Consider the following 20249-nt stretch of genomic DNA (forward strand, 5'->3'; position numbering starts at 1 on the left):
GGTAGGCAGCAGCAGGCTCGTAAGCATTCATTCAAATAGCACTTTCATGCGTTTTGCCCGCAGCTCTTCGCTGTGCTTCAAGCATTGAGCTGTTTATGACTTCAAGCCTATCAACTCCCGAGATGAGGCTGGTGTAACCGATGTGAAATGGTTAGCGGAATGCGTGCTAATAGTGTTTCAATCGTCACTCGCGCTAAGACTTGGGAGTGGTTGTTCCCTTGCTCTGCATGGGTAACGCTGCTTCGAGGGTGGCTGTTGTCGATGTGTTCCTGGTTCGAGCCCAGGTAAGAGCGAGGAGAGGGATGGAAGCTATACTGTTACACTGGCAATACTAAAGTGCCTATAAGAACATCCAATAGTCAAAGGTATATGAAATACAAATCGTAGAGAGAGAAATAGTCCTATAATTCCTATAATAACTACAACCTAAAACCTCTTACCTTGGAATATTAAAGTCTCATGTTAAAAGGAACCACCAGCTTTCATATGTTCTCATGTTCTGAGCAAGGAACTTAAACGTTAGCTTTCTTACATAGCAAATATTGCACTTTTACTTTCAACACTTTTTGCATTATGTAAACCAAATTGAACATGTTTCATTATTTATTTGAGGCTAAATTGATTTTATTGATGTATTATATTAGGTTAAAATAAGTGTTCATTCAGTATTGTTGTAATTGTCATTATTACAAATTTCAAAAATGTTCTTTTTAAAATCAGCCGATTAATAGGTATCGGGCTTTTTTTGGTCCTCCAATAATCGGTATCGGCGTTGAAAAATCATAATCGGTCGACCTCTAGTTGAAACTTTACCGAGTTCGAAACTGCCTCTGGAAGCAACTTCAGTACAATAACTATTGGTTGGATGCTTTATGAAAAGGGTTTCCATGGCCGAACAGACACACACAAGACTAAGATCACCATGTGCAATGCCAAGCGTCGGCTGGAGTGGTGTAAAGCTCTCTGCCATTGGACTCTGGAGCAGTGGAAACACGTTCTCTGGAGTGATGAATAACACTTCACCATCTGGCAGTCCGACAGTTGGGTTACCCCTTAACGGATGCCAGGAGAACATTACCTGCCCGATTGCATAGTGCCAACTGTAAAGTTTGGTGGATGAGGAATAATGGTCTGTTGTTTTTCATGGTTTGTGCTAGGCCCCTGAAGACCAGTGAAGGGAAATCTTAAAGCTACAGCATACAATGACATTCTAGACGATTCTGTGATTTGTGGCAACAGTTTAGGGAAGGCCCTGTGCACAAAGCCATGTCCATGCAGAAATGGTTTGTCAAACATATTTGGGATTAATTGGAATGCCAACTGCGTGCCAGGCCTAATCGCACAACATCAGTGCCCGACCTCACTAATGCTTGTGGCTGAATGGATGCAAGTCCCTGCAGCAATGTTCCAACATCTAGTGGAACGCCTTCCCAGAAGAGTGGAGGCTGTTATAGCAGCAAAAAGGGGCACCTACTCCATATTAAAGCCCATGACTTTCGAATGAGGATGTTCAATAAGCAGGTGTCCACATACCTTTGGTCATTTAGTGCATTTCATTTTCAATACATTCGCAAACGTTTCTAAAAACATGTTGTTTTCATTGTCATTGTGGGGTACTGTGTGTAGAACAAAAAAAAACAATTTTGAATTCAGGCTGTAACAACAAAATGTGGAATAAGTCAAGGGGGTATGAATACTTTCTGAAGGCACTGTAAATGGATGGAGGAGGAGGAGAACAGAAGAGGCAGGTACCATAGATTTCGACCATAAAGTACTGCTAGAGAAACAACAACAAATTATCAAAGGCACGTTATAGAGCCAACACACAACAATGAAGATCAAATGCAACTTTTTTCAAAACACACCTGTGATCTTTTCAAGGTGGGGAAACGTACGTGTTCCACACTAGTTCCTACCCTGTCAACACCATAGGTTATCAAAAGGTCAACTCCCAATACCAGACAGAATTAATAGGACAGGACCACCCTGACTTTCCAATATGGGAAAGAGTTGATCCTATTGTTGAAAATAGTATCAATGGCTAGGACTCCAATTTTGAAAACTGGATGTTTGATGACATAATTCATGCGATTTAACCAGGGGCACAATGGTATTTAACCTGACCATCTTGGGGTGCCATTTTCCTAATAGTAAGGCTACACTGCTGCTCTATTCCCAGGGGCTCAGTGCAGATGCAAGGGGTCACCCCAGGTATGGTCAAACATACTTGAGACTCTTCCGCTTGTATCCAGACGCATCTCCTTCCCCTCAGAGACAACTTCTGTCGACTGTTTCATGATTTTTATTTTTTTACACAGGAAGCCAGACACTTTTATACAGGAAATGCAGCACAGGTTGGGCACAGTAAACTTATGAGGATTCTCCGCAGGGCCCAAACAGTAAACACAGGCAAGCCTGTCTTGCTCAATCACTGTCCCTGAGCCATGTTCCAATGTCCATATTAGCCTACTGATAAGAATGCATGCCCAATACATTGCTGCACACTAAGTGGTATGCTAGAATGAAAATTGTTACATTACCATAGAGCTGGGTACTATCGCTGCTAATCAATGCTCAATTAAGCTTCAAAAGCTTTGACGATGAATGCCTACTTTCCCTTCAACATTAAGCTGAGTAGAAATCTATTATTTCACAGTTCTAAAGCATATTTCACAATAACTTACTTTTCTTGTAATATTAGGAGAGCAATTGCATTACCAATACCTGGCATTTAACCTTGCCCACTGAAGGTCAATGCCAGGCGAAAGCATTTAAAAAAGGTGACATTGATTAGGAATGGGTCACATGCTAACCACACAGCTCGCGTCGCAAAATAAATGTACACGTACATGTTATTCAAATCATTGCACCCACACTGCTCGAGCACGCCAACGAGCGTCTGCATTGCCAGGCGCTAAAATAGAAGTTAGTTCTATTTGTGACGATGAGCGTGGTGCAAGTTCTGCCTCTCCCATCTCCTCATTGGTTTATAGACGCAGATACCCACGTGCCATCTCCTCATTAGTTATACCCACATGGTTGATTGAAAGACGAATTAAGGTCGGTCGTCGTCGTGGTAATACCATGAAAGTTAGATGCCAATCGCCATATAAAGTCCAAAGAAGAAAAGGCCTGAAAGGAGGAGCGATGACTAGAAACTATTTGGTTGACTGTTTTATGTGTGGATTAATTGTCGGGGTAGAGAACCTTGTGCATTTCAGGTAAAATAGCAACTCAACGTTTATATCCCGGGACAAATTATCTAGCAATAGCAAGCTTGGTAAATAGGACAAATTAGCTAGCAACTGCAAGCTAGCTAGCTAAATTGCCATAAATGTTTAATGCTTTTTGACCTGTCTCCAAATTAATATAATTGGTTCAGAGTTTGTTTTGATATTTCAACATGCGTGTCGTGATCGCGTTTGGTGTGGGGGGGTGTGGGGGGGGGGGGGGCAAAATCAATTTGCGCTCGATGGCGGGTGGACGAACACACGCGCCCGGTTTGGGTATGGTGTCAGACAGAATTTATTTTCCTGAATCCACAGGGGTAACTCCAACTCCTCCCCCTGGCACAGACTGAAAGGGCCGAGACCTTTGGACCTTTGATAATATTTGGATCATCATCAACCACCATAGAAAGGCAATAATGGGAATGTTAAGATGTGGATATGGTTATTTGTGTGTATGTGTGTGTGTGTGTTGACCCCATGCCCCTGTTTTACCCTGATCTGCTAAACCATATCCACCCTTTACCCCTTTTCTCATCTCACTTTCCCTTTCTTTTTCTATGTTCTACGGTATGTGAAGAGAGAAAAACAAACTGTCATCTCTTTCCTCCGGCCTTCAATCGCCACATGTAGACGTTATCTCACCAATGCGGGCAGCAGTTTCTCCTCCAGTAGTGACACAAAGGCCAGAGTGTCCGCCCCTTCCTTGGCTGAGAGGTCATAGTCAGCGTTGTATTTCTGAAAGACAAGGACGGTCAGTCATTTAGTTTAGATATGGGATATCAGGTCCTAGATGAGAGTATGGATGCCGTTACAAAATAGTCAATAAAATTCACCAGGTAAAAAGACAGTCATAGCAAAGGTTCCGGTGAAAAGGCCTTTACAAAGCACAGAGAGGAATCTATACTGAACCAAAACAGAAACGCAACATGTAAAGTGTTGGTCTCATGTTTCATGAACTGAAATGAAAGAACCTTGAAATGTTCCATACGCACAAAATGCTAATTTATCTAATTTTGTGCACATTTGTTTACATCCCTGTTAGTTAGCATTTCTCCTTTGCCAAGATAATCCATCCACCTGACAGGTGTGGTATATCAAAAAGCTGATTAAAAAGCATGATCATTACACAGGTGCACCTTGTGCTAGAGACAATAAAAGACCACTCTAAAATGTGCAGCTTTGTCACACAACACAATGCCACAGATGATTCAAGTTGGGGGAATGTTCAATTGGAATGCTGACTGCAGGAAAATCCACCAGAGCAGTTGCCATAAGCCACCTCCAACATAATTTTAGATATTTTGGCATTATGTCCAACCGGACTAAAAACCGCAGACCACATGTAACCACGCCAGCCGAGGACCTCCACATCAGTCTTCTTCACTTGACGGATTTTCTGAGATCAGCCACCCGGACAGCTGATGAAACTGAAGAGTATTTCTGTCTGTAATAAAGCCCTTTGTGGGAAAAAACTCATTGTGATTGGCTGGGCCTGGCTCCCCATGGTTGGGCCTATTCCCTCTCAGGCCCAACCATGGCTGCACCCCTGCCCAGTCATGTGAAATCTGTAGATTTATATATATATATATATATATATATATATATACAGTGCCTTGCGAAAGTATTCGGCCCCCTGGAACTTTGCGACCTTTTGCCACATTTCAGGCTTCAAACATAAAGATATAAAACTGTATTTTTTTGTGAAGAATCGACAACAAGTGGGACACAATCATGAAGTGGAACGACATTTATTGGATATTTCAAACTTTTTTAACAAATCAAAAACTGAAAAATTGGGCATGCAAAATTATTCAGCCCCTTTACTTTCAGTGCAGCAAACTCTCTCCAGAAGTTCAGTGAGGATCTCTCAATGATCCAATGTTGACCTAAATGACTAATGATGATAAATACAATCCACCTGTGTGTAATCAAGTCTCCGTATAAATGCACCTGCACTGTGATAGTGTCAGAGGTCCGTTAAAAGCGCAGAGAGCATCATGAAGAATAAGGAACACACCAGGCAGGTCCGAGATACTGTAGTGAAGAAGTTTAAAGCCGGATTTGGATACAAAAAGATTTCCCAAGCTTTAAACATCCCAAGGAGCACTGTGCAAGCGATAATATTGAAATGGAAGGAGTATCAGACCACTGCAAATCTACCAAGACCTGGCCGTCCCTCTAAACTTTCAGCTCATACAAGGAGAAGACTGATCAGAGATGCAGCCAAGAGGCCCATGATCACTCTGGATGAACTGCAGAGATCTACAGCTGAGGTGGGATACTCTGTCCATAGGACAACAATCAGTCGTATATTGCACAAATCTGGCCTTTATGGAAGAGTGGCAAGAAGAAAGCCATTTCTTAAAGATATCCATAAAAAGTGTCATTTAAAGTTTGCCACAAGACACCTGGGAGACACACCAAACATGTGGAAGATGGAGCTCTGGTCAGATGAAACCAAAATGTAACATTTTGGCAACAATGCAAAACGTTATGTTTGGCGTAAAAGCAACACAGCTCATCACCCTGAACACACTATACCCACTGTCAAACATGGTGGTGGCAGCATCATGGTTTGGGCCTGCTTTTCTTCAGCAGGGACAGGGAAGATTGTTAAAATTGATGGGAAGATGGATGGAGCCAAATACAGGACCATTCTGGAAGAAAACCTGATGGAGTCTGCAAAAGACCTGAGACTGGGACGGAGATTTGTCTTCCAACAAGACAATGATCCAAAACATAAAGCAAAATCTACAATGGAATGGTTAAAAAATAAACATATCCAGGTGTTAGAATGGCCAAGTCAAAGTCCAGACCTGAATCCAATCGAGAATCTGTGGAAAGAACTGAAAAACTGCTGTTCACAAATGCTCTCCATCCAACCTCACTGAGCTCGAGCTGTTTTGCAAGGAGGAATGGGAAAAAAATGTAGTCTCTCGATGTGCAAAACTGATAGACATACCCCAAGCGACTTACAGCTGTAATCGCAGCAAAAGGTGGCGCTACAAAGTATTAACTTAAGGGGGCTGAATCATTTTGCACGCCCAATTTTTCAGTTGTTGATTTGTTAAAAAAGTTTGAAATATCCAATAAATGTCGTTCCACTTCATGATTGTAAATGTAATATGATTGTGTCCCACTTGTTGTTGATTCTTCACAAAAAAATACAGTTTTATATCTTTACGTTTGAAGCCTGAAATGTGGCAAAAGGTCGCAAAGTTTAAGGGGGCCGAATACTTTCGCAAGGCACTGTATATATACACACACAAAGTTGAGAGCCATTTTCCTGTAATGCTTAGAGAAAATCTAATGTCAAGTGTTATTGAAGTGTTGTGGTTGTAGGTTCACCTGCCTCATCAAACCCCTATTATTTCAGGGAGTTACTATACTGTAGGTCACCAAGTGCTAACAATCAGTATCTATATAATGTGTGTGAAATGCTTGATATTGTATGTGATGTAAACAGGTCTACTTTCCTGGGGACCTGAATATTGATTGGTTTTCATCAAGCGGAAGCTTCAAACTGTAACCAGTGCCTGTAATCTGGTTCAGGTTATTAAATCAACCTACCAGGGTGTTTACAAACACTACAGGAACTATATCATCCACGTGTATTGATCACATTTGTACTAATACTGTAGAAAAGGGATCTTCAACTAGATTAAACCGCCGGGCCATTTCTTTTATTGGGCGGATGGTCAGGGGGCCGGAACTTAATTACAAATATTTTGTAGACTGCAAATTGACCACAAGTAGTACAAAACCATTATATACCTCAGCTGAATCTGGTAATGAATGGTGTGGCTGTTGAGCAAGTTGAGGAGACTAAAGTAACCATAGATTGTAAACTGTCATGGTCAAAACATTTTGATTCAATGGTTGTAAAGATGGGGAGAGGTCTGTCCGTGATAAAGAGATGCTCTGCTTTGACACCACACTCCGCAAAGCAAGTCCTGCAGGCTCTAGTTGTATCTTATCTTGATTATTGTCCAGTCAGAAGTGCTGCAAAGAAGGCTGCAGCTGGTCTAGAACAGAATGGCAAGTTTTGCTCTTCATTGTAATCAGAGTGCAAATATCAATCTCTTAACTAATAGTTGAGGAAATACTAACTGCATCGCTTCTTGTTTTTATAAAGAGACATTGTTTACATAGTCAATTTACACACAGCACTGTCAAAATTCAAGGAAACATACAGTATGATACAGAGCCATGATAGCATGGAACTCCCTTCTCATACAGTGCAAGTGAACAACAAACCTGGTTTTAAAAAACAAATAATAAGGGGGTGTACAGGAGGGGACTACACATCCCTGAGGGGTCTCAGTGCTGAGGATCAGCGTGGCATATGTGTTGTTGCCTACCCTTACCACCTGAGGGCGGCCCGTCAGGAAGTCCAAGATCCAGTTGCAGAGGGAGGTGTTTAGTCCCAGGGTCCTTAGCTTAGTGATGAGCTTTGAGGGCACTATGGTGTTGAACGCTGTGCTGTAGTCTATGAACAGCATTCTCACATATTTCTTCCTTTTGTCCAGGTGGGAAAGGGCAGTGTGGAATGCGATTGAGATTGCGTCATCTGTGGATCTGTTGGGGCGGTATGCAAATTGGAGTGGGTCTAGGGAATCCGGGAGGATGCTGTTGATGTGAGCCATGACCAGCCTTTCAAAGCACTACATGGCGACCGATGTGAGTGCTACGGGGCGGTAATCATTTAGGCAGGTTGCCTTTGGTTCCTTGGGCACAGGGACTATGGTGGTCTGCTTGAAACATGTAGGTATTACAGACTCGGTCAGGGAGAGGATTAAAATGTAAGTGAAGACACTTGCCAGTTGGTCTGGGCGTGCTTTGAGTACACGTCCTGGTAATCTGTCTGGCTCCACTGCTTTGTGAATTTTGACCTGTTTAAAAGGTCTTGCTCACATCGCCTACCGAGAGCGTTATCACACAGTCATCCAGAACAGCTGGTGCTCTTGTGCATGCGTCAGTGTTGCTTGCCTCGGGTCCATAAAAGACCTTTAGCTCGTTTGGTAGGCTTGCGTCACTGGGCAGCTCACATCTGGGTTTCCCTTTGTGGTCTGTAATAGTTTTCCCCCCTGCCACATCCAACGAGCATCAGAGCTGGTGTAGTAGGATTCAATCTTAATCCTGTACTGACGCTTTGCTTGTTTGATGGTTCATCTGAGGGCACAGCGGTATTTCTTATCAGTGTCCGGATTAGTGTCCACCTCCTTGAAAGCGGCAGCTCTAGCCTTTAGATCAATGAGGATGCTACCTGTAAATCCATGGCTTCTGGTTGGGATATGTACGTACGGTCACTGTGGGGACGACGTTGTCAATGCACTTATTGATAAAGCCGATGACTGAGGTGGTATACTCCGCAATTCCATTTGATGAATCCCGGAACATATTCCAGTCTGTGCTAGAAAAACAGTCCTGTAGCGTAGCATTCGCATCATCTGACCACTTCTGTATTGAGTGAGTTACTGCTACTTCCTGCTTTAGTTTTTGCTTGTAAGCAGGAATCAGGAGGATATAATTGTGGTCAGAGTTTCCAAATGGAGGGTGGGGGAGAGCTTTGTATGCATCTCTGTGTGTGGAGTAAATGTGGTCTAGAGCTTTTTCCCTCTGGTTGCACATGTGACATGCTGGTAGAAATGAGGTAAAATGGATTTATGTCCCTGGCCACTAGGAGTGCCGCTTCTGGATGAGCATTTTCTTGTTTGCTTATGGCCTTAAATAGAGTTGGTTGAGTGCAGTCTTAGTGCCAGCATGGGTTTGTGTTGGTAAATAGACACAAATAATAGATAGTATGGTCTACAGCTTAAGGTACTCTACCTCAGGCGAGCAATACCTCAAGACATTGCAAACCAACTGTTATTTACAAATAGACACACACCCCTCGTCTTACCAGACGTAGCCTCTCTGTCCTGCCGGTGGGTGGAAAGCTCTATATTATCCGTGTCGTCATTCAGCCACGACTCGGTGAAACATAAGATATTACAGTTAATGTCCTGTTGGTAGGATAATCTTGATTGTAGGTCATCGATTTCATTTTCCAATGATTGCGCGTTGGCAAATAGAATGGATGGCAGTGGGAGTTGACTCGCTCGTCTACGAATTCTCAGAAGGCAGTCTGACCTCTGATCCCCTTTTTCTCCATCTTTTCTTCATGCAAATGACAGAGATTTGGGCCTGTTACCGAGAAAGCAGTATATCTTTCGCGTCGGACTCGTTAAAGGAAAAAGCTTCTTCTAGTTCGAGGTGAGTAATCGCTGTTCTGATGTCCAGAAGTTATTTTCGGTCATAAGAGACGGTAGCAGCAATATTATGTACAATATAAGTTAAATGCTATTTTTTTATACAAATATAGCATGTGACCTACTTGTTGTGTGTATGACCTGACGTATGTGTAGCTGATGCAAACACACGCACACTAGTCACTTTAAACAATGCCACTTTAATAATGGTTACATATCTTATTACTCATTTCACATGTATATACTGTATTTTATACTACCTATTGCACATTGCCTATGCCGCTCGACCATCGCTCATCCATATACTTATATGTACATATTCTCATTCACCCCTGTGTATTAGGTACAGTTGAAGTCGGAAGTTTACATACACTTAGGTTGGAGTCATTAAAACTCGTTTTTCAACCACTCCACAAATTTCTTGTTAACAAACTAGTTTTGGCAAGTCGGTTCGGACATCTACTTTGTGCATGACAAAAGTAATTTTTACAACCACTGTTTACAGACAGATTATTTCACTTACAATTCACTGTATCACAATTCCAGTGCTTTCGGAGTTTACATACACTAAGTTGACTGTGCCTTTAAACAGCTTGGAAAATTCCAGAAAATGATGTCATGGCTTTAGAAGCTTCTGATAGGCTAATTGACATCATTTGAGTCAATTGGAGGTGTACCTGTGGATGTATTTCAAGGCCTACCTTAAAACTCAGTGCCTCTTTGCTTGACATCATGGGAAAAGAGAAAAGAAAATCGTCCAAGACCTCAAAACAAATTGCAGACCTCCACAAGTCCGGTTCATCCTTGGGAGTAATTTCCAAACGCCTGAAGGTACCACACTCATCTGTACAAGCAATAGTATGCAAGTATAAACACGATGGGACCACGCAGCCTTCATACCGCTCAGGAAGGAGACGTGTTCTGTCTCCTAGAGATGAACGTACTTTGGTGCAAAAAGTGCAAATCAATCCCAGAACAACAGTAAAGGACCTTGTGAAGATGCTGGAGGAAACAGGTACAAAAGTATCTATATCCACAGTAAAATGAGTCCTATATCAACATAACCTGAAAGGCTGTGCGTCAAGGAAGAAGCCACTGCTCCAAAACCACTATAAAAAAAAGCCAGCGGCTTGCAACTACACATAGGGACAAATATCGTACCTTTTGGAGTAATGTCCTCTGGTCTGATGAAACAAAAATAGAACTGTTTGGCCATAATGACCATCGTTATGTTTGGAGGAAAAAGGGGGAAGCTTGCAAGCCGAAGAACACCATCCCAACCGCGAAGCACGGGGGTGGCAGCATCATGTTGTGGGGGTGCTTTGCTGCAGGAGGGTCTGGTGCACATCACAAAATAGATGGCATCATGAGGAAAGACAATTCTGTGGATATATTGAAGCAACATCTCAAGACATCAGTCAGGAAGTTAAAGCTTGGTTGCAAATGGGTCTTCCAAATGGACAATGACCCCAAGCATACTTCCAAAGTTGTGGCAAAATGGCTTAAGGACAACAAATCAAGGTATTAGAGTGGCCTGACCCCAAAGCCCTGACCTCAATCCTATAGAAAATGTGTGGCCAAAATGAAAAAGTGTGTGTGAGCAAGGAGGCCTACAAACCTGACGCAGTTACACCAGCTCTGTCAGGAAGAATGGGGCAAAATTCATCCAACTTACTGTGGGAAGCTTGTGGAAGGCTACCCGAAACGTTTGACCCAAGTAAACAATTTAAAGGCACTTCTACCAAATACTAATTGAGTGTATGTAAACTTCTGACCCACTGGGAATGTGATGAAATAAATAAAAGCTGAAATAAATCACTCTCTACTATTATTCTGACACTTCACATTCTTAAAATAAAGTGGTGATCCTAACTGACCTAAGACCGGGATTTTTACTAGGATTAAATGTCAGGAATTCTGAAAAACCGAGTTTAAATGTACTTGGCTAAGGTGTATGTAAACTTCTGCCTTCAACTGTAGTTTTTGGGGAATTGTTAGATTACTTGTTAGATATTACTGCACTGTCAGAACTAGAAGCACAAGCATTTTGCTACACTTGCATTAACATTAAAAAAATATAGATATTTTTTCACATTTATTTAACCAGGTAGGCCAGTTCTAATTTACAACTGCGACCTGGCCAAGATAAAGCAAACAGTTCGACAAAAACCACAACACAGAGTTACACAAACAAACATACACAATAGAAAAATCTATATACAGTGTGTGCAAATGTAGTAAGATTAGGGAGGTAAGGCAATAAATAGGCCATAGTGGTGAAATAATTACAATTTAGCATTAACACTGGAGTGATAGATGTGCAGAAGTTGATGTGCAAGTAGGGATACTGGGGTACAAAAGAGCAAAAATAAATAACAATATGGGGATGAAGTAGTTGGCTGGGCTATTTACAGATGGGCTGTGTACAGATGCAGTGATCGGTAAGCTGTTCTTACAGCTGATGCTTAAAGTTACTAAAGGAGATATAAGACTCCAGCTACAGTGATATTTTGATATTTGTTCCAGTCATTGGCAGCAGAGAACTGGAAGGAAAGGCAGCCAAAGTAGGTGTTGGAGATGACCAGTGAAATATACCTGCTGGAGCGTGTGCTACGGGTGGATGTTGCTATGGTGACCAGTGAGCTGAGATAAGGCAGGGCTTTACCTAGCAAATACTTATAGATGACCTGGAACCAGTGGGTTTGGCGACAAATATGAAGCGAGGGCCAGCCAATGAGAGCATACAGGTCGCAGTGGTGGGTAGTATATGGGGCTTTGGTGACAAAACAAATGGCACTCTGATAGACTACATCCAATTTGCTGAGTAGAGTGTTGGAGGCTATTTTGTAAATGTCATTGCCGAAGCCAAGGATCGGTAGGATAGTCAGTTTTACAAGGGTATGTTTGGCAGCATGAGTGAAGGAGGCTTTGTTGGAAAATAAGATGCCGATTTCAGATTTAATTTTGGATTGGAGATGCTTAATGTGAGTCTGGAACGAGAATGTCCAGTCTAACCAGACGCCTAGGTATTTGTAGTTGTCCACATATTCTAAGTCAGAACTGTCCAAAGTAGTGATGCTAGTCGGGCGGGCGGGCAGCGATCGGTTGAAAAGCATGCATTAAATTTGCAGCGGGGGGTGCAGAGCTGTTGGCCGGGGTTGGGATAGCCTGGTGGAAAGCATGGCCAGCCGTAGAAAAATGTTGATTGAAATTATCAATTATTGTGGATTTATCGGTGGTGACAGTGTTTCCTAGCCTGAGTGCAGTGGGTAGCTGGGAGGAGGTGCTCTTATTCTCCATGGACTTTACAGTGTCACAAAACCTTTTGGAATTTGTGCTACAGGATTCACATTTCTGTTTGAAAAAGCTAGCCTTTGCTTTCCTAACTAACTGACTGTGTGTTGGTTCCTAACTTCCCTGAAAAGTTGCATATCGCAGGGGCTATTCGATGCTAATGCAGTACGCCACAGGATGTTTCTGTCCTGGTCAAGGGCAGTAAAGTCTGGAGTGAACCAAGGGCTATATCTGCTAACCATGTGTATGTGACCAATAACATTTGATGTTAATGTTTTTAAATGTATGTAAATAAAGTTTTTTGTCTGTAATGTATTTTTTGTAATGTGTCGGACCCCAATAAGACTGTTGCCATTGGCCCTAACCCCTCAATCTGTAAGGTCGAAGCAATATGGGAGACGCTTTACCACAACACTGCTAAACAAATCATCTGTTGCTCAACCTGTGGGGTATACTACAAAGTAGGATCAATGAGTTAGCCAACTAATTTGATAAAACAACCAGAAACAACTATTGATTGATTTCTGAAAGCTAAACTTAGATGTGTTTTTGGTTGTTGTAGTCAATTAGACCATGTCCATTTCAAGCTTATCTTTCTAAATTGTAAAAGGTTATTTTAGAATATTAAGGCAAGTTAGCTGGCTAATTTATTCATCCTGATTTGTAGTATACCCCTCTGGTGACTTGATGAGAGACCCATTCCATCTATGCAGAGTTTATGGCCAAGATTTCTACACCAGAGGCTCACAACCCAGCCTAAAACACTAAATTAAGCCTAGTAAATCACTATGCCAAGACTTTCTACCAATAAAGGTCAATGCAACAACTCATAACCAGGTAATCTCCACCCCCAAGACTCACTGTCCATGGACAGCAATATATTTAAGGACCTCAAGTTTTGCCTACGGTCTTCCTTTTGCATACCAGTTGTATCAGTTTGGCAGACGAGAAAGACCCCTTGCACTTATGCAAAAGTGTGCCTTTTATAAGTTTCTTAACCATACTTCTTTAATATGGTTGGTTAAATGGTTATATCAAATAAAAAATTGTTTAACATAAACTTTAAATCCGAGTGTGTGAACCTCCACTTTGAATACTGACGATTTAACTTGAACGCACCAACAAAATAACGAGTGCCCAACCCAACTATAGATGTGGAGGTCTTGCAGAGATTACCATGTTGTTACTGGAGCTCAAGAAAACACTCGTGAAACTAATTTGTGCCTTGAATCTGCATGCCCAGAATTTATAAGCAAGGGAATATACCCTGAGGCCAAAAGCAGTACACATTGGAAATCAGTTCCTGACTATGACGATATCTACAAATGGCTCCGGATGACATGGTAGGAATAAGACTCACCTGTTTTCGAAGGTGAATGATGATATTACTGGGTTTGGAAAGACTACGAGTACTTTCCTCCGCTGTCTTCAGTGCCGGCAAGGTACCTGAAACGAGGGACCAGAGCAGTCAGCCGAAAGGGCGCAATCAAGGTCGTCTTTATTGCAATCGCTCTGCGCAGATTATCAGACCTCACTCACAACGCGTGGAAAAGTGTTTAACATCTCAGGAAACACATTAAAATGATATAGCGATCTTCTGAAATGGATAGCGGGAATGCAAAAAACAACGATCCAGACAGTAACCATAAAGACCTCAGAGTCGTCTGAACCCCCTGTGGTGTGAGGAAGCCAGGAGGGTGCAGCAAAACTGGGCTGGCATACAAAGAAGTTGGTACGGAGAGATATGAGAACGTCAGGTGCTCGCTGACCTTTTGACTGTTACCACACGACCTGTGACCCCTGTTCTACTCCAGTGAGAAGAGGGGGAAAGTAAGAGCTTCCCGTTCTCATATATCAAACCATCGCTTTCTTCGTTCCTAAGGGTGAGTGAACGCAGACGGTAAAGTAACGCTATGGGAGTTGTGTGATGTGTGAGCCTGTACTGAGTTCAGTGAGGTCATTCCAAAAAAGGCATGGTGAGTACTAGGGCTGGGAATTGCCAGGGACCTCATTACTATATCAAAATGCTTAGATGATGATAAGATAAGAATTGCAATTCTCCCTATTCTATATGTATTGTGATTCGATTGCGATTTGATGTTCCAAACATATTGCTCACTATACACTGTGTACAAAACATTAGGAACACCTTCATAATATTTACATGCACACCCTTTTGCCCTCAGAACAGTCTCAATTCGTCAGGACATGAACTCTAAACGGTATCGAAAGCATTCCACCGGGATGTTGGCCCATGTTGACGCCAATGCTTCCCACAGTTGTGCCATGTTGGCTGGATGTCCTTTGGGTGGTGGACCATTCTTAATACTCACATGATACTGTTGAGTGTGAAAAACAGCAGCATTGCAGTTATTGACACATTAAAACCGGTGTAGCTGGCACCTACTACCATACCCTGTTGAAAGACATTTCAAGCTTTGTCTTGCCCATTCACCCTCTGAATGCACACATACACAATCCCTGTCTCAATTGTCTTAAGGCTTAAAAATCCATCTTTAACCTGTCTCCTCCCCTTCATCTAGACTGATTGAAGGGGACTTAACAAGTGACATCAATAAACTTTCACCTGGATTCATCTGGTCCAGTCTATGTCATGGAAAGAGCAGGTGTTCCTAATGTTTTGGACACTCAGTGTGTGTCTGCTGAAGAGAGACGAGACAGCACAAGAAATTGACTTTTGATCAGTCATGGAAATAAAAGTGCTGAAAACGTATTTAAAAGAAGATGAAAATACTGGAGTTTTAGCACAGGTACTGCCGACTAGCGCTAGCCAAGCTACCTAGCAAAAAAATACATTTCAAATTGATACTTGAAGTCAAAATATCAATATAATATCATCCAAAATAATATTGCAATATGTATCGATTTTTACGATAGTGAGAACAGAACATAGCAGTGCTCTGGGTTGGAATTACCTGTGGGGCTTCTCCAGGGGTTGGTGATCTTGTGGACTTTGAGTGGAGCACCAGCAAACTTGGCATAGGCCTGAGAGAAAGACAGAGAAACAGATGAGCAAACAGTTTCCAATAAAGTTTATCATTAAATATAATAAATGCCATTTAGTAGAAGCTTTTATCCAAAGCAAGTTACAGTAACGCGTGCATACATTTTACATATTGGTGGCCCCGGGAATCAAACCCAGAACCCAGGCTGTGCAAGCCCCATGCTCTACCAACTCTCTACCAACTCTGCCATACAGGACCACAGTAATGGAGTCTTATGGATTACTTTGGTGCCTTATACTTTAGGACAGCGAGATGCCTCTTTCACCACAGAGAAACTATTCAAGCAAGAAGAACACCACTTCTTCCAGATCGCACTGAAGAAATTACATGTCTTTGGAACTGAAGAGAGGTGCATGACTCTTTTCTGGCCAAAATACCAGATTACAAAGCTCATTACCTTCTTGAAAATTCAGTGAATGATTAAATAACACAATGGCTCCTTCAAAGACCGAGAGATCTCATTAGGAAAACTCAAAAGGCAAGAATATCCTGACATTTTCAACCTCCCCTGTCGGAGTCTGTAATACCAACATGTTTCAAGCAGACCACTATAGTCCCTGTGCCCAAGAACACTAAGGTAACCTGCCTAAATGACTACAGACCTGTAGCAATCATGTCTGTAGTCATGAAGTGCTTTGAAAGGCTGGTCATGGCTCACATCAACACCATCATCCCAGAAACACTAGACCCACTCCAATTTGCATACCTCCCTAAAAGATCCACAGATTATGAAATCTCTATTGCACTCCACACTAGAGGTCGACCGATTAATCGGAATGGCCGAATAATTAGGGCCGATTTCAAGTTTTCATAACAATAACATTTTTTTTTACACCTATATTTAACTAGGCAAGTCAGTTAAGAACACATTCTTATTTTCAATGACGGCCTAGGAACAGTGGGTTAACTGCCTTGTTCAGGGGCAGAATGACAGATTTTTTACCTTGTCAGCTCAGGGATTCAATCTTGCAACCTTACGGTTAACTAGTCCAACGCTCTAACCACCTGCCTAACGGGGAGCCTGCCTGTTACGCGAATGCAGTAAGAAGCCAAGGTAAGTTACTAGCTAGCATTAAACTTATCTTATAAAAAACAATCAATCAATCATAATCATGAGTTGATGATATTACTAGTTTATCTAACCGTGTCCTGCGTTGCATATAATCGATGCGCATTTGCAAAAAAAAAGGACTGTCGTTGCTCCAACATGTACCTAACCATAAACATCAATTTCTTTCTTAAAATCAATACACAGAAGTATATATTTTTAAACCTGCATATTTAGCTAAAAGAAAGGTTAGCAGGCAATATTAACCAGGTGAAATTGTGTCACTTCTCTTACGTCCATTGCACGCAGAGTCAGGGTATATGCAACAGTTTGGGTTGCCTGGCTCATTGCGAACTAATTTTCCAGAATTTTACGTAATTATGACATAACATTGAAGGTTGTGCAACGTAATAGCAATATATAGCAATATTTAGACTAGGATGCCATCAGTTAGATAAAATATGGAACAGTTACGTATTTCACTGAAATAATAAACGTTTTGTTTTCGAAATGATAGGTCATTAATATGGTCGAATCCGTAAACTAAGGCTCGTTTTTCTGTGTGTTATTATGTCTATAATTAAGTCTATGATTTGATAGAGCAGTCTGACTGAGCGGTGGTAGGCACCAGCAGGCTCGTAAGCATTCATTCAAACAGCACCTTAGTGCGTTTTGCCAGCAGCTCTTCGCAATGCTTCAAGCATTGAGCTGTTTATGACTTTAAGCCTATGAACTCCCAAGATTAGGCTGGTGTAACCGATGTGAAATGGCTAGCTAGTAAGCGGGGTGTGCGCTAATAGCGTTTCAAACGTCACTCGCTCTGAGACTTGGAGTAGTTGTTCCCCTTGCTCTGCGAGGGCCGCGGCTTTTGTGGAGCTATGGGTAACGCTGCTTCAAGGGTGGCTGTAGTCGATGTGTTCCTGGTTCGAGCCCAGATAGGGGCGAGGAGAGGGATGGAAGCTATACTGTTACACTGGCAATACTACAGTGCCTATAAGAACATCCAATAGTCAAAGGTATATGAAATACAAATCGTATAGAGAGAAATAGTCCTATAATTCCTATTATAACTACAACCTAAAACTTCTGACCTGGGAATATTGAAGACTCATGTTAAAAGGAACCACCAGCTTTCATATGTTCTCATGTTCTGCGCAAGGAACTTAAACGTTAGCTTAAACGTTAGCTTTCTTACATGGCAGAGATTGCACTTTTACTTTCTTCTCCAACACTTTGTTTTTGCATTATTTAAACCAAATTGAACATGTGTCATTATTTATTTGAGGCTAAATTGATTTTATTGATATATTAAGTTAAAATAAGTGTTCACTCAGTATTGTTGTAATTGTCATTATTACAAATAAAATACTTTTTTATTTATTTAAATCAGCCGATTTAACGGTATCGGCTTTTTTTGGTCCTCCAATAATCTGTATCACTATCGCCGTTGAACAATCATAATCGGTCGACCACTACTTCACACTGCCCTTTCCCACCTGGACAAACACATCCGCAACGTTGATCCTTAACACGGGGGCCCCTCAGGGGTGTGTGCTCAGTCCCCCTCCTGTACTCCATGTTCACTCATGACTGCACGGGCAGGCCCAACTCCAACACCATCATTAGGTTTGCTGATGACACAACAGTGGTAGGCCTGATCACCGACAACGACGAGACAGCATATAGGGAGGAGGTCAGAGACCTGCCCGTGTGGCACCAAGACAACCACCTCTCCCTCAACATGATCAAGACAAAGTGCCAAGTCTAGGTCCAACAGGCTTCTAAACAGCTTCTACCTCCAAGCCATAAGACTCCTGAACATCTAATCAAATGGCTACCCAGATTAGTTGCATTGCCCCCCCTATTTTACACCGCTGCTATTCTGTGTTATTATCTATGCAGTCACTTTAACTCTACCTACACGTACATATTACCTCAATTACCTAGAATAACAGGTACATTGACTCTGTACCGGTACCCCGACTCTGTACCGGTACCCCCTGTATACAACCTCATAATTGTTATTTTACTGCTGCTCCTTAAATTGTTAGTTTTTTTATTATTCTCTTTTTTTTAGGTACTTTAAAAATGTTAAACTGCATTGTTGGTTAGGGCTCGTAAGTAAGCATTTCACTGTAAGATCTACACCTGTTGTATTCGGCGCAATAAAATTTGATTTGATATCCAGGATTATCCTACCTTTACGAGGTAGAGCTTACAGCACTCTGAAACCCTTAAGGGCACATTACTTGCATTATGCTGACAGGGCAAGTGTCCAAATATTTCTATTTACCTCAACTTTATGTTAAACCCCGAGGACGTCAGGCCAACAAAATGAAACAACCAACCTGCACTCCCTAAATTAGGTCTACTTGTAGGCTAGGCCTCTTGAAAGTTGAGGGGGGATACATTCAATATTCACTAGACTCAAACTAGCTGGGTTTAATTGAAAACAAAGACGTCAATCATCGCTTTGGCATAAAGTAGGCTAAAAGTAAGTCACCCTTACAGGGGTTAACTTAAAATCTATCTGGGTGGTGGTGGTGGTAGGAGGGGAAAGAAAAAGGAGAGGAGGGGTGACGAGCCCCTAAGTCATCTTCCTGAGGTTCAAACCCCCCATTTTCTGAAACCCCGAGGAAACCGCAGTTAAAAAACATAAAACGCAGATACCCTCAACCGCGGAACTGTTGGCAAATTTCACTGAGGATTGAGGTACTCTGTGGCGCTCGGAGCGCTCTATAAATCATCTTCATTTTTGGGTGTCCATAGGGATGGAGAGGAATGCATAGCCTATTTCACATAGAGCAATAAAAACCTACAGTACCCTAAACAAACACTGACTGACATTTACAAGGATATACAAGCCAAGTATGCTACAGCCTAAACTTGGCCCACATTCATTTTGAAATCCATCCTGGAAATGTTTAAAACGAGGGCCTGAACTAAACTCAGCAAAAAAGAAACATACCTTTTTCAGGACCCTGTCTTTCAAAGATAATTAGTAAAAATCCAAATAACTTCACAGATCTTCATTGTAAAGGGTTTAAAAACTGTTTCCAATGCTTGTTCAATGAACCATAAACAAAAACTTAGGACACTAAAGAGGCCTTTCTACTGACTCTGAAAAACACCAAAAGAAAGATGCCCAGGGTCCCTGCTCATCTGCGTGAACGTGCCTTAGGCATGCTGCAAGGAGGCATGAGGACTGCAGATGTGGCCAGGGCAATAAATTGCAATGTCCGTAGTGTGTGAGATGCCTAAGACAACGCTACAGGGAGACAGGACGGACAGCTGATTGTCCTCGCAGTGGCAGACCACGTGTAACAACACTTGCACAGGATCGGTACATCCGAACATCACACCTGCGGGACAGGTACAGGATGGCAACAACAACTGCCCG

The 20249-nt window shown here is 42.0% G+C and overlaps 1 protein-coding gene across 1 annotated transcript in view; it reads right to left on the reverse strand.

Annotated features, from left to right (window-relative positions):
* The window catches only part of LOC135549865 (metaxin-1-like), a 29861-nt gene that overhangs the window by 4897 nt on the left and 4715 nt on the right, over positions 1-20249 (reverse strand). Inside the window, exons 2-4 of the mRNA XM_064980220.1 lie at positions 15712-15781; positions 14136-14221; positions 3873-3965 (exon numbers count right to left, since the gene is read on the reverse strand). Of these exons, the coding sequence (XP_064836292.1) occupies positions 3873-3965; positions 14136-14221; positions 15712-15781 (249 nt within the window). The remainder of the gene's footprint in view (positions 1-3872; positions 3966-14135; positions 14222-15711; positions 15782-20249) is intronic.

The sequence above is a fragment of the Oncorhynchus masou genome, chromosome 12 (genome assembly GCF_036934945.1).
Source record: "Oncorhynchus masou masou isolate Uvic2021 chromosome 12, UVic_Omas_1.1, whole genome shotgun sequence".
Classification (NCBI taxonomy): domain Eukaryota; kingdom Metazoa; phylum Chordata; class Actinopteri; order Salmoniformes; family Salmonidae; genus Oncorhynchus; species Oncorhynchus masou.